This window comes from Mus caroli, chromosome 9 (assembly GCF_900094665.2).
Source record: "Mus caroli chromosome 9, CAROLI_EIJ_v1.1, whole genome shotgun sequence".
Taxonomy (NCBI): domain Eukaryota; kingdom Metazoa; phylum Chordata; class Mammalia; order Rodentia; family Muridae; genus Mus; species Mus caroli.
Genome location: NC_034578.1, coordinates 67,533,787 through 67,558,105, shown reverse-complemented (window position 1 = coordinate 67,558,105; position 24,319 = coordinate 67,533,787). Strand labels below are relative to the sequence as shown.

At 44.7% G+C, this 24,319-nt stretch overlaps 1 protein-coding gene across 1 annotated transcript in view; it reads right to left on the bottom strand.

Moving 5' to 3' along the window:
- Positions 1 to 24,319, bottom strand: part of Myo1e (myosin IE) — a 195,716-nt gene that overhangs the window by 21,539 nt on the left and 149,858 nt on the right. The window contains exons 18-25 of the mRNA XM_021171412.2: positions 21,860 to 21,958; positions 18,894 to 19,038; positions 13,558 to 13,672; positions 12,466 to 12,635; positions 10,812 to 10,957; positions 4,505 to 4,651; positions 2,810 to 2,967; positions 2,373 to 2,462 (exon numbers count right to left, since the gene is read on the bottom strand). Coding sequence (XP_021027071.1) covers positions 2,373 to 2,462; positions 2,810 to 2,967; positions 4,505 to 4,651; positions 10,812 to 10,957; positions 12,466 to 12,635; positions 13,558 to 13,672; positions 18,894 to 19,038; positions 21,860 to 21,958 — 1,070 coding nt within the window. The remainder of the gene's footprint in view (positions 1 to 2,372; positions 2,463 to 2,809; positions 2,968 to 4,504; positions 4,652 to 10,811; positions 10,958 to 12,465; positions 12,636 to 13,557; positions 13,673 to 18,893; positions 19,039 to 21,859; positions 21,959 to 24,319) is intronic.

The window sequence follows — 24,319 nt, the reverse complement described above, 5'->3', positions numbered from 1 at the left end:
ACACACACACACACACACACACACACAACCACACAACCACGGTGTAGGTGGGCTCAGTGGTGGACAGCTCTAATGCCAGGACTTGGGAGGCAGAGGCAGGTGGATCTCTGTGAGTCTGAGGCTAGCCTGGTCTACATAAAGAGTTCCAGGACAGCCAAGGGTATTTAGAGAGATCCTGTCTCAAAAACAAAACAAAGCAACTAAGGTGTACGGTCTTCAAGAATCAACACTTGAGGTTATCCTCCGGCCTCTACATGGATGTGCACAACATGCACATGCACCCCCTTCTTCATGTTCATCTGCACACATATCACCCGCAAGCACACACACACACACACACACACACCCCTCCCCCAACACCTGCTCCCAATAAATAAACACACCTAAGAAATGTAAAGTTGTGGCTAATTCCTCATCTCACTGAGGAGGAAAGTATCATTTAGAGGTTGGGGGCTATGTTGAAGGTCAGGTGCACCGTGGGCTGACTTGGCTAGAGGACCCTCTGGCCAGAGTTGAGGTCAAGGAGCTTCCAGATGGCCCTGGCAAGAGGCCAGCACTGTACAACAGCACTAAGTGCAAACCCTGCTTCTCTGGGGTCCCTTTGAGCTTGGATGACTCCCTGAGGATTAAAGAAGCAAAGGAGGAAACAAACTGTGGTTAAGGCGGGACAGAGACTCCAAAGGAGAGAAGATCTCAGATCCCATTGTTGGGCAGTATCCACGCTTAGAGTACAAGTGTGAGATCCTGGAGCAGGAGCTTAAAGTATTACTTACCTTGGGCACTGAGGCAAATAGGAGGAGGTCAGAGGTCCTTTTGTCTGCTAGGACTTGACTCAAATATGGCTCCCAAATGACGGGTTCAGATCTATCCTACAATGACTAATATTCAACCCTGGGAACAGTCTCTTTTTCTCTTTCTCTTTTCTTTTCTTTTTCCCTTTCCCTTTTCCCCCTTTTCCCCTTTTTCTCTCTCTTTCTTTCTTTCTTTCTTTCTTTCTTTCTTTCTTTCTTTCTTTCTTTCTTTCTTTCTTTCTTTCTTTCTTTCTTCCTTCCTTCCTTCCTTCCTTCCTTCCTTCCTTCCTTCCTTCCTTCCTTTTTTTTTTCTTTTTCCAAGACAAGGTTTCTGTGTGTAGCCCTGGGTGCCTTTGAACTCTCTCTGTAGTACAGACTGGCCTGGAACTCACAGAGCTCGGCCTCTCTCTGCCTCCCCACACCCCCCTTGCTGGGAATGCAGGTGTGCACCACCACCGCCCAGCTGGGGACAATTTATGATATGAACTTTTGTAATTCTCTCAGATATTACTTTACTTTAGGGATGTCGCCTGGATTTTATTTCACCAAGGACAGAACACTTTTCTAGCAATTCACAGGTCATTAACTAGTTATGAACCACTGCTTTGATGTGTGGATGAAGCCTGGCAGAGGGGGGCTGATACCCAGAAACCTCTTGGACCCCGTCAGGGCAGCATCCGACAGAGTAAAACCAGCAGCAGTCTGCCATGGTAGACAGGGACTCATTTGTCTCTCTCTGCTTAGGAAGTGTCAGAGCTGGGTAATGAAGTCCACACTGGGGGCTGGCGAGATGGCTCGGTGGGTATGACTAATCTTCCAAAGGTCCTGAGTTCAAATCCCAGCAACCACATGGTGGCTCATAACCTCCTGTAATGAGATTTGATGCCCTTTCTGAAGACAGCTACAGTGTACTTATTTATAATAATAAATAAATCTTTGGGCCACAGCGAGCAGGGACTGAGAGAGCAGGGTTGACCAGAGTGAGCAAAGGTCCTAAAATTCAATTCCCAACAACCACATGAAGGCTCACAACCATCTGTACAGCTACAGTGTACTCATATACATAAAATAAATAGATAAATCTTAAAAAGAAAAAAAAGAAGCCCACATTGTTTTCTCTGCTGCAATGTGGGCTCATTGACTTAGTTTCTTGTATTTCAGGATCACATGGATGGTTACTGTGTATTTATTACTGATGGGTTTCCTTCCCAAACATTGTTTCTTTATTTCGTTAGTGTATATGTGCATGTGTGTGTGTACACATGTATATTTGTGTATGGAGGTCAGAGGTCAACCTCATGAGTTGTACCTCAGGAGTGATCCACCTTGGTTTTCGAGACAGAGTCTCTCACTAGTGCCTAAGGCTAACTGATTAGATACAGCAGCAAACAACAGGCATTTTCTTGGCTCCACCTCCCCAGCACTGAGATTACAAGTGCATGCTACAGTGCCCAGCTTTTATGTGGGTGCTGGAGATTGAACACAAAACACGCTGAAACATCTCTCCAGTTCCCCAAACATCTTTTGTTAGTTATGGGTGGAGACTCAGTTGTCCCTCTGCACGGTGCATGCTTGGCTTACCTGGGGGAGCAGGGGCAGCTCTCATCGGGTAATTGTTCTTAGTTCCACCTGGATACCCTCTGCTTGTGACGGTGTTTCTTCTGGTAGGACCTGAAATAAGCAACCAGGGATTGAACTCACGCTTGGTGGCAAGCACCTTTACTCACTGAGCCATCTCATGAGCCCCCAATTCAGGTTCTTGTCTTTATACCAGCCCAAACAAATGATTTTAAACACAGCTCAGACATGATTGCCGGGTATACCATGCACAAGAATAATACATCCATTTAGTAACTCCAGCCTGCCCGTTCTCCTTAATACTGCTGTAGTTTGCACTGCCCTATCTCTTGAGAACCCCACTACGGCCAACAATGGAAACATAGACTCCTTGTCCTCAGATCTGCACAGAAGAGACAACAAGTACAGGGTACCAGGGAGACAGAGCCGGGAACACTTACGGGAGTTCTTGGGCAGCCCGGGTCCGATGCTGACCTGCAGCACTTTGTTGCTGGGCTTGAGAATGGCCAGGTCACCGAAGCCTTGGTGGAACTGCACTTGCCGGGAGCCCCCTGCACTCCAGGGACCCCAATTCTCCTTTTTCAACTTCAGTTCAAGGCTGCGACAAGCACATCGATTGAAATTATGAACCAGAAGGAGCTCGTGAGGAAACGGTGCTCACAAACTAACTGCTGCTGGCAAGGTGACAACCATGGGATGGGGTCAACCCAAAACCACGTAGCCTTCAAATAGTGGGAGGGGGGGAGGGGGGTACACGTCAGCACGGTCCAGCTGCTAGGTGACGGCCATGCCAGAAGCACAGACATCTGGAGCTCAACACCTGTGGGGACCCTGTTGGTGATCAGGCTTCCTCAGTCATACCACAGGTTCACTCTCAAGATGGTCAGCGGTGCCTGCCTGAGGGGACAGGAGGAAGCAACAACTTCTCTGATATTGTATCATTGTTTTTGTTTTTTGTTTTTCTTTCTATATGGAGGACGGAGATGTCAGACACAAGACGGTTGGAAGATGAGATGCCATACTATACACTTTGGCTACTGTTTAGTTATATTCTGTTATTCTGTTACCACCACTCACCCGGATAGGGGAAAACAGACAAACAGATAAACATCCCAAATGGGATGGAGAGTATGATGGTTAGTTTTAATGATCAACTTGATACAATCTCGCATCACCTGAGGGAGAGTCTCAATAAGATGCTGTCTAGCTCAGGTTGTCCTGTGGGCAAGTGGGGGAACTTGTTTTGTTTACTAATGGTAATTGATGTGGGAAGACTCAGTCCACGGTGGGCAGTACCATTCCCTACTCAGGCAATTCTGGACTGTATATGTATAGAGAGTACCAAGAACAAGTAAGCACGTGTGCATTCATTTCTCTCTGTTCTTGACTATGAGTGTGAAAAGCTGTGACCACCTGCTTCAAGTTTCTGCTTTGATTTTCCTGCTATGGAGGACTGTCTCCTGAGGGCTGAGCCAAAAGAAATGCCGTCTGTACACCTATGTGATGTGCCATACATTCTGTTCTTTAAAGTTAAATAATAACGATTCTAAATCGCTGTCTATTGTCAGGTTCCTTCATCCTGGCATTACAGTCTTATGATTACCTAACTTTTATGAGTAAGAAGAGACAAACCCTATTTCTACTCTAGATGGGGAAATTTAAGAAAAGCTGAGTAACTTTCACTCAGTAAATGTGAGAATCAAAGCTCAACAATGGGCGTAGAGTCTTGCCCATTAGAACATCTCACCAAGACACGTGAGGGTGAGCCAAGACATGAGACATTGTCACCCATATCCACCAACTATCTGGGGAGTCAGAACCCCTATTCCAGTCACTTTTTCCTGCTTCTGGCCTGACTCTACCCTTACTCTGCTATGCCTGCTTTCCCTTGTCTTACTTGAGTGATCTTTATGTAAATGATTAAAAAAATGTCCTTTAATGATGTGAATATTTCATAGAAACACAAATGTGACTCCAGCGTGTCCCTAGCCCATGACCACCCAGGCTGTCTTTAGCGGGCCCCACTGTTCCTGGATACACTGAGGTATCCAGGGTAGGGCTTGCTAACTCCATGGAACCAGTCAGACCACACAGCCCACCCTGAAAGGTCTCCCCACCTCCATATTCCAACTCACGTATTGCTGAATTTCAGAGGTAGTTGCTTCTGGGTTTTTTCCTCGTATCGCTTTGCTAAGAGGCTCAGGAACTCCGTTTTAAAGACGGACTCCAGCAAACTGTCATACTCTTGCTCGTGGAGAATGAAGATGTCATCCTGCATGGTACTGAAAAGAGGTTGGACACAGCATGAGGCACACTTCTGCTCACCCACCTGCTCTGTCACTCTCATTTGGAGGCAGGAAGAAGAGCATGTATGCTAAACACACATCACTGTGCCGCTGTGCACTGTACACACCGAACCTGTTCTGAACACCGCTGAGCTATATATGAGGCCCTTCGGTATCACTTTTACTTGTTAGAAACCATCCTGCACCATAGCACTAAGCTCTTTCTCCTCCCTGCCTTCCCTCGTTCCTGTCCTCTCCCTCTCTCTTCTCTCCCTCTCGTAATATGTAAAGCAGGACCAGGAGATGGCTCAGCAGGTAAAGGCTCTGGCTGACAAGCATGACCTGAGTTTGATTCTGGGGATACAGACCGTGGAAGGAGTGGACTAGTCCCTGCAAGCTGTCCTCTGATGTCCAGAGGCATGCTGTGGAACCTGCACACTGCTCTCCTCCCCGTGAATACAACGTAATCATGAAAAATAAGTAACAGTATCACCCAACGCAGACTAAGAACTACATAACGAAATTGATGAAATCTGTTTTCAAAGAGAAGCTGAGGGGTTGGAGAGATGGCTCAGTGGGTAAGGGGACTTGGATTCAATTGTCAGCACTCACGTCGGGTAGCTCACAACTGCTTGTAAATACAGCTCCTCTGGTCCCTGAGGATACGCGTACATGTGAAACACACACACACACACACACACACACACATTAAATTTTCTTATAAAAAAGGAATTTGATGGCTAACTACTATGGTAAGTAAAACACTTCCATGTGGTTTCAAGATTAAGAGCAAATAGCCTATATCTAAAGAATATATTTCAAGGCCTAAAGAGATGGTCTAGAGGTTACAAGCACTGGCCTCTCTCCCAGATGACCCTGGTTGGATTCCTAGCACCCAGATGGTTGCTCACAATTGTCTGAAATGTCAATCTTAGGGGATCTGCTGCCCCCTTCTAACATGTGCAGTGGTACACAAACATACATGCGGGCAAACACTCATGCATATACAATTAAAACAAAGGGAAAAATAAAAATACATTTAAAATTTTATTTCTACTTTTAAAACTTTAGATTAATCTATTTTTTTTCCGGAATTATAATTACAATGAACCTCATGATGACCTCTTAATGTCTAGGAAGATCTGTACTAGGGGACAGAAATTCTGGGAAGGAAAGGTTCAGCATCCTTAAAGGAATAATTATTCCAGCTATCTCCTTAACACGGCTTAAGGGGAGCCGCCTTCCTAGGGGTGGTCTCTTGGTCAAGTGTTTGACCTACCCAACTTGAATGTTAAGTCTCCACCAGGCAAGAGGTTCTATTCTCTTGACCAGTTTTCCCTGAATGGGCCTTTAGTGTTTAGACCTAGTGTTCTCTAGGTCTGACATGTCTGGACAAGCCTGCTTGCTTGGTGGTGCTTTCTGGAAGACTATTCATTATTCAAGAGGACGGAGTAACACCTTGAGAGGCTTAATGTGCTTAGACTCGAGTGTCATTATCTATTTAATTCATATACATGTGTGTGTATACACATATATGTACATATATACGTGCACATGTGTGTATGTGTGCAAGTAGACTCAAACCTCAGGCCAGTCAGCAGCACAAAGACTGAACACGAGCTGCATTTGGACACTTCAGCTATGAACCATCAAATGTAAAGCTCTTCCCTTAAGTCAGTCACGCTTCCTTTTCTCAGCCCAGGCTCCTGGGACTGGAAACAAAGCTTTTAGGTTTATTTACTCTTTAAAAAAAAAACAGACTTGTTTTTGGATTCACCCCTGTCTTTTTATACACACAAGCAGTAACTGCCTACAGCTGCCTGTGGTCTGCCATCTGAAAGGTCTTCTGCCTGAATTGGCTCTGAGTTCCCCTCCCCTGTGGCTTACTGTATTGCTGACAACACTTGAAAGTTTTTTTTCCACTCTTTTAACCAACAGGTCATCTTTTCAAAAGTGTCTGTTACAACACAGACTAAAGCCCTAAAGGAAGTTTTATTTTTTTATTCCTCAAAAGGCCATTTCCAAATACAGTGTGTCTTTATTTAAGTCTTTTCAAACCATTTTTTCCTGACCATAAAATAAATGATCCTTTAAAAAAAACTGGAAGATAAAGAGGGAGATGAATTTATAAAAAAGCTTTTCCAGAATTCTGTCCCCCAGAGCAGTGATTCTCAATCTGTGTGGGTGGTGACCCCTTCCCAGGGTCATGTAAGGCCATCAGAAAACACGGATTCATAACATTCATGACATTACAATTCATAACAATAGCAAAATTACAGTTATGAGGTAACAATTAAAATAGTTTTATGGTTGGGGCTCACCACAACACGAGAAGCTGTATTAAAGGGTTGCAGCATCAGGAAGGGTGAGGACCACTGGCCTTAAGGCATCAGGTTTAGAGCCTCCCTATATTGTATGTGTTGGGCCTATTTCAGGATCCCCCCGACTGTCAGGTGAGAGGTGCATCTCCCTCCTCCCCATCCTTCTGGAAGCTTCTGTGTCTACAGGTCACAAGTTCGCTTGGGTGTCTGTTTCCCATTCTATAAGCAGAGCGAGCCCAAGAGGCAGGAGTTAGATCTCATTCATTTTGAATCTCAGGCAGCAAGTTCAGATTTTAGTATCATTCCAGGTCAGTAAAGCACGTAGTGAGAAGGGCTCTCTGTGTGTGCACACACACACATAATACACACATACATACATACACTCACAATCACATACATACACTCACACACAATAGCATTTGTACATACACTTACATACACACACACATACGCAAGCTCATTCACACAAACACATGCACTCATATACATTCACACACATACACACACACTCTCATACATACAACTGCATACATATACTCACACACAACCACATACTCTCTTACACACATACACACACACTCACATACATGCATTCACACACAATCACATACATATATGCATATATTCACATATACACATACATTCACACACATACACACACATACACACACACTCTCATACACACAACTGCATACATACACTCACACACAACCACATACTCTCTTACACACATACACACACTCACATACATGCATTCACACACAATCACATACGTATATGCATATATTCACATATACACATACACTCACATTCATATACAAACACTTGTACACACACACACACACACACACACACACACACAGAGGCCAGAAACCCTTATCTAGTGCCTTTCTCAATCAGGTTCTACCTTAGTTGAGATAACATCTCTCCCTGAATCTGGACCTTGCCCCAGGGATTCTCCTGTCTCTGCCTCCTTAATGCTGGGATTCCAGGAGCCACACCACTGTACTTAGCTTTTCTGTGGGTGATGGGGAATCAAACTCAGGTCCTCTTGCCTGATCAGCAGTCACATTACCAACTTAGCCATCTCCTCATTCCCCTGTCTTCCAACTTTAAGACACAGTCCCCTGTAGCCTCAGCTGGCTTCAGACTCATGGGACTAAGGAAGTTGCTGATGCTCGCTGCCAAGCCTGACGATCTGAGTTTGATCTCTGGTACCCACACGACAGAAGGAGAGAACACTTGTATTTATTCATTCTATAGACCCCTCTTCTACACACTAACTACGTTATTTTAAAGCAAAGACTATATGTTTCTTAGCCTTTTGGCTAAGAACAAGTAAATAGCAAAGTATAGATATTATATTATTTTATGCTTAATATTTCAGTATGTGCCATTAAAAGGTACAATTTTTTTTATATTTAAAAGTAACCACGAGACCATTATCATACCTAAAGAAATGAACATTAAACCTTCCATATGAAATATTTACTACTGAGCACATTTCCCAGACTGCTTCTTAATTGCTTTTGGATGGCTGGGTTGTCTGAAGAGGGGGCTGGGAACCACTTCTTACTGTCACTTAGGTTATACGAGTTAGTAGTGGGCTCAGAGATGAACCTTGTGGGATACTTGATAGTCTGAACCAGAGAAACATATCCGATGATTGTTAGTTCAGCCAAAAGCCAACTAGTAAGTCTCATAAATTCTTAAAAACACACACAGATGTTGCAACATTTTTTCCTGAAGTGCAAGACAGCTACTCCCTGCTTTCTTTACACCCACATTGAAGTGTTCAGAGACAGGTCCCCACAATCACACCTACACCAGCACTCAGAAATATGCTACCATAATTCATTTCAATGTTGGGCTCAATCCTGCATTGCCCACCATCCTCCTGGTTGCTTAATTAACGTGGTTGTGAATTGTTGGCCTAACCTAATGTGTCAAGAAAATGGGGTAACGATATTAGTCTTGGTAAGTGGGAGGCCTGGTAGTTGTGGCATGCAGACATGATTAAACGAGAGAGGTTTTGTTCCTTAGAGCTAGAAAAGCTAGGAGCTCTGAAAAGCCAAGGCCTTAAGGAAACGGCCCTGCAGACCATGCATGCTATGGAGGGGGATGAAGGAAAAACTGGTTTTATTACGTTTGCTGGTTTTACTCCCTAGAAGGAAGAATTGGAGAATAAACAATCAGACTGGATAAACCTTAGAGATACAGTAACAGGACAGAAGGCGCTTGGATAGAGGGTGGCCAGCTTTGTAAGAAACTAGTCAAATGATGAAGTCTAATGGACCAAAGACAGGCCTGGGCAATAAGGGCAGAAAAACCAGGCTGCCAGCTTCTGTAACAACAGCCTCCAGGTGTGATCTGCTAGCTTTAAGCCACCACAGCTATCACTCATAGACAGCACATTTCGGCTCACCCAGTTACCTCCTGATCCTGTGTTTTCTCAGGCACAAAAAAAAAAAAAAAAAAAAAGAGAGAGAGAGCAACTTCCCATTGGGCTCATCAGAACACCAATGGTGGGCAGGAAGGATGTGGCGAGCAGGGTGTAACACAGCCAGTGAACCAAAGCAGAAAGATAACCCAGACAGCAGCCAGAGCCTGCCTCGGGGACCCTGGTTTTTTGAGGTAATGTTGAGGAAGAACACTGGTATATTCCTTGGCTTAGAGTTTTACCACATCCTGAGTTAGTATTTTAAACATTTCATTTGATTGTCCCACCTAGTCCTTTATCCAGGAAAATTGGGAATAGATAGAAGGAGAAGCCACAGAGACACAGGCAAGGATGGACACACTACAAATGTGTTTGGGTCAGGGACATGAGCATGTGAAGACCCTGCTTTCTGAGTAGGGAGGCTATGGAGAGAGCCCTGAACTTTGGGTCCATTTCAGAGAGAGCAATTATCCTGATTTGTCCCATGGAGGAGTTATATTACTGAAAGGTTATAAGGACACTGGTCGGGGGTGTTGATTGGTGGAACTGTCTCGGTGGCAACTTGTCCATGGGACCTTACTCCTGTCCTGTTAAGACCATCTGGGACTACAATGCTCAGTACTTCAGTAGATATCATATACATTCTATTTTTAAAAGTTTATAAATGGGGCATGGCAGTGCATACTTGTAATTCCAGTACTAGGGAGGGAGAGGCAGGGGGATATCTGCATGTACAAGAGCATTCTGGTCTATATAGTGAGTGCCAGGCTAGTCAGAGCTCCATTACAAGATTCTGTTTCGAAAAAAAATTGTGTGTGTGTGTGTGTGTGTGTGTGTGTGTGTGTGTGTGTGAGAGAGAGAGAGAGAGAGAGAGAGAGAGAGAGAGAGGGAGAGAAAGACAGAGAGAGAGAGACAGACAGACAGAGACAGAGAGAGTGTGTGAGTGTCTCAAGTTATCAGGCTAGGCAGCAAGTATCTTTATTCACTGGACCGTCTCTTCCAGCCCTTCTTTGATATATTTCTTTTATCGATCAATTGATTGATTGATTCATTCAATCATAGACAGTGTCTTGCATATCCAAGGGGGGGGGATAGCATTTCAGTCCAAGATGACCTTGAACTTCTGATCATCTTGTCTTCACCTCTCAAGTGCTCGGACAGCAGACTGACATCACTACACTGTTAATGCAGTGCAGAGAACAGGACCCAGGGAGGGCTTCCTGCATGCTAGCCAAGCTCTCTATCAACCGAGCTACATCCCTAGCCCCGGGTCTTCTGGGAGAACAGAAATTCTGTTCTCTCCATCATGAGCCTGTTGGTGTGTTGGCACAGCAGGTGGTGGGCGATGTGGAGAAGAGCCACAGAAGAAGCCCTGCCTCAGCCAGTCCCTGCTCACCTGAGGGACACGGACAGGATCCTTTCCACCTCGATCCTCCGCTTCAGGACTTCCTTCACAACACCTTTGTCCGGGCCTTGCTTCACCTTCTCCCTTCCAATTAAGTACAAGCACTTGGGGGTTAGCAGCAGGTCTCGCTTGACACCCTGTGAGGAGAGGGACTTTCAGAAGGCAGCCAGACACGGTCAGAGAGACAACTGACAATACACCACTGCTGCTGTCCTGGGTGTCAATGGCTACTGTGTGACTACTGACTCAGGCCCCTTGACAGAGAAGAGGCTCACCTGCATGAGGACGACGATGCTTGACTTTTTATTTTTTAACTTCTAAGATATCATTTGTACATAGTTCTATAATAAGGTATCAGGACACCAAGCATAAAGGGAAGTCAAACATGATGACTTTACAAAGGATTGTTACATCATGGTTATCAAACAGGCTTCCCTCCAGTGTCTGTAGGTACTTCCCTGGGAATCCACACATTATATAAAAAAATTGATCTATTTTCATTTTATAGTCATTGTGGTGGTTTGAATGGCCCCATAGGTTCATGTGTTGGAATGCTTGACCCATGGGAAGTGGCACTATAATGCGGTATAACCTTGCTGGAAGAAGTATGTCACTGTGCAGCGTGGGCTTTGAGGTCTTCTATGTTCAAGCTATATTTAGTGACATAGTCTCCTTCTTCTGCCTTCAGATCAAGATTCCAACACCACATTTGCCTGGACAGTGCCATGCTTCCCACCATAATGATAATGGACTGAATCTCTGAAACTGTTAGCCAGCCCCAATTAAATGTTTTCCTGTATAAAAGATGCTTTGGTCATGGTGCCTCTTCACAACAATAAAACCCTAACTAAGACAGTCATTAATTAATACACAAATAATACGTTTTAGCATATATGGCTGACCACCTTATTACAGAGCAGTACAGGAACCCCGAAAACACACCCCGCAGCAGCTGGCCTATTTTCAGGGTATAAGGAATGACCTCCTATTAGCAAAACAACATCTTTCTTATTAAGCCAGTGCTGTTATTTACTCCATTATTCTTTTCTGGGAAGTCGCTTTTTAAAAAGTCAGCTGTGGCTGCGGGTGTGCCTCAGGTGGTCGAGTGCCTGCCTAACATGCACGACGCCCTGGGTTCAACCCCCTGCACCACAAAAACTGGGCATCGTGCTCTACATTTGTAATCTCAATACTTCAGAGCTAAGGCAAGAGAATCAGAAGTTCAAGGTCACGCTGACTACATATGGAATTGGAGATCCCTCAAATACATGAGACTTTGTGTCGGAACAAAGATGAAATGTAAAGATTCTACTAAATAGAATACTCTGCAGGTATATAAAGTGATTTATATTAAGATATTCGTATGGGAAGTTCTTCCTGGCACAAACAAACAGGACATAAAGAACACTTAATGTATACCTGATTTTGCAAAACTAAACATGTGAGTATGTCTGCATAATAAGGTTCAGAAGGACATTCACAAATTCCAACAGTGAGGCTTGATTACTGTTGGCTGCTATGTATATGTATTTTTTTTGACTTCTCTAGTTTTTTACCATTTTTTTCAATGTGCAAAATCACAAGCTATTCTTCTTGTAAATGAGGACTCTGTTCTGACTCTTAACAGATAGGTGGCAGTGCATACCTTGAACCTCCTGTCGTACTTGGTGACTGTGTCAGCAAAGTCAATCTTCTCCCTCTTGCCTACAAACTGCTGCAGTTCTGGGCGCTCCTCCATCCCGATGTAGTCCCCGATGAAGTTTCGGTTGATGCTGTTTCTCCTCCTCTCCTTCTTGTTCAACAACAGGTCTGAGGCTACGATGTCCAGGAGAGCAGAGAAAGAAGATGGATCAGTGGGGCAGGAAGAAGGGGAGGACACTCAGAGTGAAGTACACTAAGATTCTACATGATGTGAATTACACACATGCTGTAGGCAGTGTAAGAGACATTTTGTAATCTTATTTAAGCTCAAGCTACCTTATTTTTTTGAGAGTGTACTGGCTGGTTTTGTGTGTCAACTTGACGCAAGCTGGAGTTATCAGAGAAAGGAGCCTCCCTTGAGAAAATTCCTCTATGAGATTCAGCTGTAAGGCATTTTCTCAATTAGTGATCAAGGGAGGGAGGGCCTACTATGGGTGGTGCCATCCCTGGGCTAGTACTCCTGGGTTCTATAAGAAAGCAAGCTGAGCAAGCCGGGGGAAGCAATCCAGTAAGCAGCATCCCTCCATGGCCTCTGCATCAGCTCCTGCTTCCTGCCCTGCTTGAGTTCCAGTCCTGACTTCCTTTGGTGATGAACAGCAATGTAGAGGTGTAAGCTAAATAAACCCATTCCTCCCCAACTTGCTTCTTGGTCATGATGTTTTGTGCAGGAATAGAAACCCTGACTAAGATGGAGAGGGTCTCACTATGTTGACCAGGCTGGCTTCAGACTCAGAGATCTGTCTGCCTCTGCTTCCTGAGTGCTGAGATGAAGGTGTGCACCAGCACTCTGGGTCTTCACACTGAGTCTCACATGGATTCTCAAGCTTTGTCCACTGGGAGTCAGGGAGGAGGGTAGAGATGCTTGTTACTGAGCCTGATGACCCACAGGGTGGAACAGAAGATCTGACTCTTAAAGTTGTCCTCTGATTTCTACTGTGAGCTGAGGTGTACACACACACACACACACACAAATACACACACACATAATAAAAAATTTTTAAAATGTTAAATGGGTGAAATAAAGTGATGAAAATACCTTCTTCTCTCATTTGGACATATTTCTTGCGGGCCACGAACTTCCTCCATGTTTTCTGTATCACACGTGCGTACCCATCATACTTTCTCTCTCTCATCTCTTCTAGAAGAAACAGCTGTGATGGCAGAGAGAATGCATATGAGCCAATCCTTGTGATCTGGTGGATGTCTGGTGGATGTATCAGGTACATCCAGCGCCTTTGGAGGCCAGAACAGGGCACTGGAGCCTCCAAAAGTAGAGCTAAGGATAGTTGTGAGCTACCATGTGGGAACCCAGGTCCTCTGCAGGAACAGCAAGTGCTCTTCACTGCTGAGCCATCTCCCCAGCCACCTGAACATCAACTTTTGTTCTTCCAAGGAGGCTCAGTGCACTAAAGAAATACATAAGAAGCAGCTTCTAATATGAACAAATACTAAAATGATTACTATGGGATATTTTTTATGAGCAGTACCCACATTTTAGTTATGCTTCTTCCCTTAACAGGAAGGAAAATGGCTGAGTCGAAACACACTAACATGGTCTCTTGCTTCCCTTGCTCACAGTCTTGATGGCTTGTTCCTCTTCCTTGGTCTAAGGAGGAAGCAGGTAGCCAGAGCAAATGAGCGGATGTAGCTTGCTGCGAACAGCCTCAGAATAGAACCTTCCAGTTTCTGCCAGAGCTGAGTTTAAGCTGCTGTGGGAAGAGGGCTGCCCTACTTTTGTGTAGCATGGAAGTCCAGACTTCCTGCCTCATGCAGTCTCTAAGGAGCGACCAGGGTGCAGGGCAGAAACCACTGCGGCTGCAGCCAGACTGGAGCAGTTAGTCTTGGACTCTCCAGAGAGCTGGCACAACAAATGCCCACATCAGACTCTGGAGAGCCAGGTCATGCAGACAGCTCATGCTGATCGGTCTCACAGTGAGCTGTGCTTTGGAATCATGAAGACTAACAGAGCTACAGTGTGCCGAGTGTCCACGAAAGTCAGGAACACTTTCAGGCTGTCCAACTCCTCAGCACATACCTGTCTACTTCAGGATGAGAAGGATGGACCTAGATGGGGCAGGGCTGAACAGAGGACCTTTCTAGGCAGTGACCAGCCCCTTTTCACCAGAACAAAGCTATTTCTAGATCTGCACGTCATCAGCTTGTAAAACTGAGGAAACGCCTCATCCACGGCCATGTAGTGGCTTCCGTAGCCATTGAGGGGGAAAAAGTAAAACAGACCAATACAAGCTCTACAGATAATGTCTAGTCACTGCAACGATAAAAAGGGGCTGGAGAGGACAGGCAGTTGAGTGCTTACTGTCTTGCAGAGGGTCTGACTTTGGTGTCCAGAACCCACGTGAGGAAGCTCACACTGCTTATGGCTCCAGGGACTTCTGGATTTTCTAAGGACCTGCACTAAGGTGCACCTATGTCCACACTGCCATGCATGTACACGTAAATAAAAATGAACACAAATAAATCTTTTAAAAAAATTTCCAGAAGTAAGCAAGGGAACTTGGTTTGAAGGGAGCTGAGGCTGTTGTCTGGGTTCATCTGTGTCTGTGTTATATAAGAGCCACATTCTTGCCATTCAGTGTCTCCCAGTCACAGCTCTGGATGCCTAGAAACATCCCGAAAAGCAAATGCCAGTAGAGAGGAACAATGAGCCCTACAGCCTACAGTGTAGTCCCAGCAGGAGTGAGGGACATATTTCTAGTCCTAAAATGGGGCTCACAGCTTAGCAACTGTAAGATGCTTAAAATCTAAGCTTCATGGCTGCCTGTGGGAGAATGTTTGTTGATATTCCCCATCTTGGTTTGTCCAGTTTCTGACTGGGGCTGTTTTCCCATTTTTCCAGAGCTAATCTGGCAGGATGTATGTAATAAATCTGTGACCAGAAAGAAAGGAGGTGACTCCAACAGCTCCCAACAGCCAAGAGATTATTTCAAAGTTTAGATGGGTTGTAGGTGTTTCTCTGGGTTTTGTTTTTGCTTTCCTCCTTTTAAAAGCCCAGGGGGCTAGACATCAGGGAGGAATGAGAATAACAAGCAAGAGAAAAACCAAACACATAGTTGCATAGAACAAAACACAAACTCTTTGGTGTCTGATATCTTAAGCCAGTTTTTGAAGAAAAGAGATTATTTGGTGGGTATTGGGCGAACTTGTAAGAGGTGGGGCAAAAATCACGAAGTAGTCCTGCTCTTTTGAAGATTTATTTTTAACTATGTGTATGTGTCAGTGTGGGTACCCTGGAGGGTGAAAGAGGACATCAGATCCTCTGCACTTGGAGGTTGTGAGCTCCTGATGTGGGTGCTGGGAACTGAACTTGGTCCCTGGGAGAGCAAGAAGCTCTTGTAACCACTGAGCATCTCTCCAGCTACATAAGGCAGGTTTTACAAAACAAACTCTGGAGACGGTGCTTTCAAGTCAAGGCAAGATGTGGACAGAAGAGGAAGGGGGTGGGGGAAGGAAAGGTGATGGTGTGCACGCATGCACAAGTTCAGAGATGGAGAAAAGAGAATCAAGAGATGGTCAGCAGCTGTTGGGAGGAAGGCAAGCAGAAGAAGGACCAAAATAAACATGGGTTTCAGATATAAATGCCAAAGCTCAATCAAATCAGAATAGAAAAATCAGAGAAAACTATTGATGCCGTTTTAATTATACATGAAGATTTTCTAAGTCAGAAAGTGATCCTTAGGAGATGTCGGAGCTCGGTGTTGTCCTGACTAATCACTCCAGCCCGTTTTAGATAGAACAGGAGCTGTTCTGTGGGCTGCCTAATGGCGTATGACACAACATTTTCATTTTATATTTGGAAACGAAATTGCTATGAGACTAGGAATAACTCAGTGTGGAGCAGTGCTACCACCACCTTATTGACGGGTCTACTGGCGGGTGCCACGCAGTTCTTTAATAATATCCATGGCTTGCCCTGCCATTCAGCTACTACCTCCAATACTTCTGTCTCAGGCTCTTTCTGCAGGTGGAACAGGAATCAGGAAGAGAAGATTGCAGTGAGATTTGCTCTCTCTCTCTTTCTCTCTCTCTCTCTCTCTCTCTCTCTCTTTCTTTCTTTCTCCCCCCTCCCCTCTCTTTCCCTGGCTCTCCTGTAGACCAGGCTGGTCTCAAACTCAGAGCTCTACTGCCTCTGCCTCTTGAGTGCTGGAACTAAAAGCCTGCACCTCTATTGCCCAGCCAGAATTTGCTTATTTCTTGCAACACTATTCATACCAATGCTATTTCCTCTTGGGCCAATGAGTAAAATTTCCAACTTCACCATCATTTCTTTTTAAAAACAAAACAAAACAAAACAAAACAAACCATAACACGGGGCTGGAGGGATGGCTCAGCGGTTAAGAGCACTGACTGCTCTTCCAAAGGTTCTGAGTTCAATTCCCAGCCAACACATGGTGGCTCACAACCATCTGTAATGAGATCCGAGGCCCTCTTCTGGTGTGTCTGAAGACAGCTACAGTGTACTCATATAAATAAAATAAATAAATAAAAAAACCCACAGTAACAATAACAACAAAAAAATCAACAGGATCTCATGGAGCCCAAGCTGGCCTCAAGTTCACTATATAAGTGAGGCTGACCTTGAAGATCGGATCTTCCTGCCTCTACCACTCAATTATAGGCTTGTGCCACATGCTCATCTTATGTGGTGCTGTCTATGTAACTCAGAGCTGTGTGGGCTAAACCAGTACTCCATTTACTCAGCTACATCCCTTGGCTCTTACACCACTGATCCTTGAAATGGACTTTAGGGATGGTTATAGGAACCTCAACAAATGATGACACCTACAAGGGTTAGTTTTGTCAGCAGGACATGGCATAGATCATCTGGGAAGGGGGTCTTCAATGTGGGATTTAGACAAGGTTGTCCCTATAAGCATATCTGGGGCAGCTGTATCTTGATTATCCTAATTGAAGTGGGAAGACGTGCCTGCTATGGGCGTCACCACTCCCTGGCAGGAGATCCTGGACTGTATTAGAGTAGAAAAAGTGAGCTTACCACAGGCATGCATGCACTAAGTCATTGCCCTCTGCTATTGACTGTGGATATAGTGTGACTGGCAGCTGCTTTCAGTTCCTGCTCCCTTGACTTTCTAGCAATGCTGGACTGTGAACTCAATGAAGCCTTTCTTCCTGAAGCTGCTTTCATTAGGGGTATTTTATCACAGCAACAGGAAAGAAAATAAGGTGATGTCAAACTTCAGTTCCAGTAATGGTTCCAACTTAAAAAGCAATGTCCTTACTCTACAGCCCCAGCGCTAAGGGGGCAGAGTTACTCAGGGCTTTGTTGGGTTCCCCCGCTCATGGTGACACTCCCTAGGATCCCCGCTGCCCATATCCACATCAGATAGATAAAAGTCCCCACGATTCTCCTATAGACTTCTGCTAAGTTCATAAAGTATAAATGTGAATGCATAGCTGTCTCCGTGGTATCTGGGTGGGTCCCACAGTATAAACATTTCTCTTGTCTCATTGTCCCCTAAGAGTCTTCCCCAGCTGTTCTTGGTCTTCCAGCTTCTATCCTGGAATTCCTCATGTGTAACTGGCCTGTTGGTGTCCTAGCTGAGGACACAGTAGCCTGAGCTTCCCTTATAGCACAGGCAAGTCCCTGTGAGGCTTACAATACTCCTAACTGAGATGATCATTAACCTCGTTGACTTGATGGGATTTGTGGTAGCCATGGAAACACATCTCTGGGCATGTCTAAGTGGAATTATGTAGGTTAATAGAGATGGGAAGACCCATCCTACATGTGAGGGATACCATTTCATGGATTCAAGTGTCAGATGACATTTTAAAAAAAGAAAAGAAAAGAAAAGAAAAGAAAAGAAAAGAAAAGAAAAGAAAAGAAAACGGTAAGCCCCAGCATAAATGGCTCCCGGCATTTTGACTGGCTACTGTGTGACTAGCTGCCTCAAGCTCCTACCACCATAACATCGCTTCCACAGTGAACCATATCCCCTGGAACTTGGAGCCAAACAGGGTCCTTCTTTAGGTGCTTAGCAGGTATTTTGTTGTAGTAATGAGACAAGTAATTAAAACAGTAACTTTGGGCAGCTTCTGTCAGAGGCTTTTGTTTCGTATCAGCAACCTAACCAGTCTGGGCCGTTGCCCTTGTAGAGGGGGAAAGAGGACAGGAAGCCATTCTATAGGGTGATAGTTTATCAAATAACTGAATGCCATGAGACAAGCGAGTCGGCTTGGTGGAGAAGGCGAGGAGATGTGGAGGGGACAGTTTTCCCCGGAAAAAGGCCACAAAAAGCATGAGGCAGAGGAGTACCAGCTTTGGGCTATGTGGCGCTGCAGCTGGCAGAGGCATGATGGGAAGAAAGGCGTGGCCCCACATGTGGTACTCACAGACTCTGGGGCTTTGATGAACACTTTACTTCTCCCAAGCTGGAACTGGTCGCTGTCCATGTTGACAGACTGCAGCAGATGGAGGACACCTTGTTTCTCATCTCCTCTCCACACAGGCCAGGTAGCTTTGGTCAGAATGGCATACCTGTGAGGGTGAGAGGGGAGAGAGGCTTGCTTAGGGTGAATCCTGGGCACTTGGTGGGGCAGGACGAGCCTTGAAGACAAATGTATCACTGGGCACCTGGGTCTCCTCAACTCCACTCAATGACAGGTGATGAATTGCCTTGACTAGAAAGGTCTTCCACTTCCGGGCTAACTGTTACAGTATGGCTGCCCCTCCCTCCCTCCCTCCCTCCCTCCCTCCCTCCTTCCTTCCCTCCCTATCCTGGTGTTTCTGTGTTCATGCCCTGGTTTCCTCTTCTCTTGATATCTAAAGGTTCCCATGAAATTCTTCAGGCAAAGCAAAATGTTATTATTTTTCTTCTGGAACCTAGTCTGTTCAGATTTCAGCACACGTTACAGCACAGAAAGTTTTACCCAGCTGGGTTCAGTTGGTAAAATGCTTGTCATGTGAATCTATGCAAAAGCCAGGCATGGCGGTGCACACTTGTGATCCTAATGTGGGGAAGAGGAAACAGGAGGAGTGATTGGCCAGCAGAGCTGACATGGTCAGCGGTAGGCCAACCAGAGATCCCGTTTTATAAAACTGTGGCGGAGAGGGTAGATGGACAGATAGCTCAGCAGGTCCAATTCCCAGCACCCAAGTCAGAACGCTTGCTTGCGTCTGCATCAGAGCTCTGGGAGCTGAAGCTGGGTTCTGGGATTCGAACTCTGGTAGAACAGTGGGTGCTTTTAACCTCTGAGCCTCAGCCTACCAAGATTTTCTTCCTTTTCTCCTTCCTCCTCCTCCTCCTCCTCCTCCTCCTTTTTAAAAGATTTATTTACTATGTATACAGCATTTTGCCTGCATGTATGTTTTCACACCAGAAGAAGGCACCAGATCTCATTACAGATGGTTACAAGCCACCATGTGGTTGTTGGGAATTGAACTCAGGACCTCTGGAATAAATAGTCAGTGCTCTTAACCTCTTAACCTCTGAGCCATCCCTCCAGACCCAATACTTTATTTCCTTTAAATTTAATTTTTATTCTGTGGTACTAGGGACTGTACAAGCCAGCCAAGAGCTCTCTACTGCTCTATGCCCAGTCTTGGTTTTGTTTTGTTTTCTTTCCTTTTTTTGTCACTAATTATACCTTTTTAAAAAAAATGTATTAATATTGCTTAACATATTTTTTAATGCATGGGTAATTTTCTTGCACATATGTATGTGTATTACATGTGTGCCTGGTATCCTAGGAGGTCAAAAAAGAGCATTTGGATCCCCAGGACAGGAGTTACAGTTAACTATAAGAGGTCACCATGGGTGATGGGAACTGTACTTGGGTCCTCTGTAAGAGTGGCGAGTGCTGTTCTTAACTGTTGAGTCACCTCTCTAGCCCTCACCACGCCTGGTTTCATGCAATGCTGGAAACTGAACCTAGGGCTCCCTCCATTCTAGGCGAACACTCTACCAACTGAGTCACTGGTATTTTCAGTACCCCATTTCTTAAGGGAAATTAAACATATAGAACAATTCCTCAGAAGGATCAAGGAAGTTAGAATGACTTCATATTTTAAGAACTTTAAATTTAACATTTTAAAAAAATATTACACAGAGTGAAACCACTTAAACACAGTCCCATCACACACACTCTCAGGAGAATATAAAAGTCAGTTTAAACATGAGCCAAGCCTAGTGACTGACCCATGCACTTCATCCCAGTATCCTGGGAGGCAGAGGCAGAGACAGGAGGATCTCTGTGAGTTCAAGGCCAGTTTAGTTGACACAGCAAGGTCCAGGATAACATAGACTACATAGAGATATACTAAACATGGATTCTACAAAATATTTGAAATTAAATGCCCTAGATTATTTTTTAGGTCGACTAAATATTTTCTTGCAATTGTTTTCAGACTATTAATCCATCTGGTCAGGTCCAGCCCTACTCCTTCCATGTCGTGACATAAATCCTTGAACCTGGTGATACAGTCCACAGATAGTTTACTAACTCTGTGACACATTCTATAATATATCTTTCATAAAAGACAAACCTCCACCCCACCCCCAATAAAAAAGGTCAAAGAACGAGAACATTTCTCTAAAGAGGAAATACAAATGGCCAATAAGCACATGAAAAGTTTTGAATATCCTTTGCCATCTGGGAAATGCAAATCAAACCAGTGATTTGCCACTTCACACCCACTAGCAAGGTTAGTCAGATATTAGCATATGTTGGCACAGACTGGGATAAAATGGAACCCTCAGATTCTGTGGGCGCAGATGCAACATGGTGCACCCACTTGGGAAAAGAGCCTGGCGGTAACTCTGAGAGTTAAACACAGAGTTACCACCTGACTCAGCCTTCCCACTTTTAGGTCTACATCCTGGAGATCTGGAACGGATGTCCTCTCCAAGGCCTAGAACAGAACTGTCACACAGCATTATTCATGGTGGCCCCCAAATGGAGGCAACAATATTTATCAACTGATGAATGGATAGGTAAAACATGGTATGTCCATACAATAGCATATTATTCACCAATGAAGAAGTGTGAGATGTAGGCATATTATACCATTGATGACTCTGGAAAACTCCACAGTGTGAGAGCAGCCAGTCAGGAGGACATATATGTGACTCAGGCAATTGACAGTGACAGAAAGCAGGTGGGTGACTGCCTCCAGAGTGTGACTGACTATGGGAAGCAGGACTTCTCTTCAGAGCAAAAAAGTACTCTAAAATTAGTTGTGTAATGGATGCCTGACTCTGTGGCTACACTGAAATCTGTTTGATGTGTGTTTAAATGGATAAATAAGCTCATGGGGACAAAAAAATATATTCAGAGTCTAGTGTTAACTGATTGGATACCTCTGTAGAAACTTCTGGAAGACACGCCGATAAGCATAACCAGCTCTTCTCACTCGGATGTTTTCTTTGAGACCCAGGTACTCCACTTGATGCTTCACTCTAAAAAGAAGACGGGAGCGTGGAGGTTACCGGAAGATGCTGTCACCCTACTACCTCGACAGCTTTCTCCCCTAACTACCCTCCCTCTGCTCCGCAGCCCCACGACAGTGGCTACTACCAAGCTGCAGGGAGCATTTTTACAAGGCTGTAATAGTGTTCAAGCTGAACTCTTGAACTGCATGATATTAACTGAAAACTATTATGAACTACTGCAGTAACACAGAGGACATCGCACATCTATTTCACAGAACTCCAGTAAGATAAAAACCCAAACTCAGGCATGAAGAACGGTGCCTATAATCCTAGCTACGTGAGAGGTGGAGGCGAGATGACCCCACCCATCGAGCACAGAAGTTCAAGGCCATCCTAGATATTACAGTGAGATCCCGGCTCAAAATAACAACCAAGGCTGGTGAGAGGGCTCAGCAGATAAAGGCAGTTGCCTGCAAGCCTTATAATTTGAGTTCCATCTCTGGACCCCACATGGTAGAGAAACAAGATTCATAAGTTGTCCTTTGCCCTCCATCCATGTTAGCTGTCCCTCATGTGTACCTCCCTTTAAATAAACAAATAAATGTAGACACTAAAAATAATGGACAAAAATCAAAATAAAGCTCCATAATTTGACATTTGAATTACAAACAAAAGTATTGGGTTTTTTTTTCCCAACAAAATAAAGAACATGTTAAATCAAGTGCTATTGGAGCTGTTTTTAGTCATTAAACTTTAATATTGATCCTGGACTCAATGAGACTACATTTCTAGGATTTTTCAAATGACCAAGTTAAGAATAGAATACATATATAAATTATATGTCTTGCTGCATAGCTCTGGCTGGCACACACAGACCCACCTATCTCTGTCTCTATGATGCTACTATTTTGTTTGTTTGAAGGAATAGTGGAGATCTAGCATGTTTCCAAGGATCTAGCTTCAGCCAGACCCAGCCTGCCTCTGCAGCAGGGATGTTTAAACAGGCTGTACTGTCTGTTGTGATGGCTCATTTCTAGCCATGTATTTCTAACCTGGGCTTTCATGTGTTTTCTTGAAATCTGGCCTGCAGTATAGAGTTTTTCCTCTGAGCCATAAGAGTAGACTCTTTCAGGAGAACTCTTCTGCCTTTTTCCGTGTGTGTGTGTGTGTGTGTGTGTGTGTGTGTGTGTGCACGCGCGTGCATGTCTCTTACTAAAACCCGGAGCTTGTGGACATGCGTAGTCTCTCTAGCCAGCTTGCTCTTGGGAATCCCCTGTCTCTGCCTTCCTAAGCTGCAATTACAAACAAGCTGCCACAGCCACATGGCACTTATTCTGGCTTTGGGGAGCTGAACTCCAGTTCTTCTGCTTACACAGCAAGTACTTTGACCACACATCCATCTCTCCAGCCCCAGGACAAACAACTTTTACAGTCTTTATATGATAAAAAAATAATATTTTATGTGTACATTTCCCTTGATTAGAAGCAGGGGCACCCTTAAAATCTTATTTGGAAAAATAATTTTATTTCTCCTTTCTCTAAATACAAACTCACTATTATTCTTTTTGCTAATAAGAAAAAAGTGCAGAAGTGCCCATTTATCTCTTTTTAAAAAACATTTAATTTGTTTGTATGTATGGGCACCGTGTGTATACAGTACCCGAGGAAGACAGAAGAGGGCATGAGAGCTGGGTGTTGGTGATTGAACCTGGGTCCTCTGCAAAGGGCAGTAAGAGCTATAACTGCTGAGCTATCTCATCTCTCCAGCGCTGAGGTGCCTACTTCTGATGTCTGCTTTCAATGCTCTCTTCACAAACACTGGCTCCTCTCTGAGGCTCAGGTAGGGAACACATCACACACGGGTTTACCACTCACAGGCCTGGCCCTTGAACCACACAGGGACAAATATTCCTTCTGTGAAGACATTTCTTCTCAGGCTGGTGGGATGGCTCAGCATAGAAAGGCACCTCCGGCCAAGTCTGATGACCTGTTCAATTTCTGAGACTCCCACAGGTTGTCTTCTGACCTCGACACATGGGAGAGCGCCCACAAGCTATAGACTTGTCCATCATGGTGATGAAGAGGCCAGGGGTTAATACTGGGACACTGCCTTTGGTCTATTATTCACCTTAGTTTTAAGACAGGGTCTTTCATTGAATCTGGAGCTTGCTATTTATTGGTCCCTCTGGAGCAGCTGTGAGCACACGGCATGGATGCTGGGCACTGCACGCTGGTCCTCCGAAAGAGCAGTAAGCGATCTATCTCTCCAGCCCCTAGGAGCTGCCTCCTCAGCGCTGTCATGCTAGGGTTATAGACGGTTCCCAAACGGCCCAGCTTTTGTGTGGATGTCGGAATCTAAAGTCCCATCGTAATGTCAGACTGTGCAAG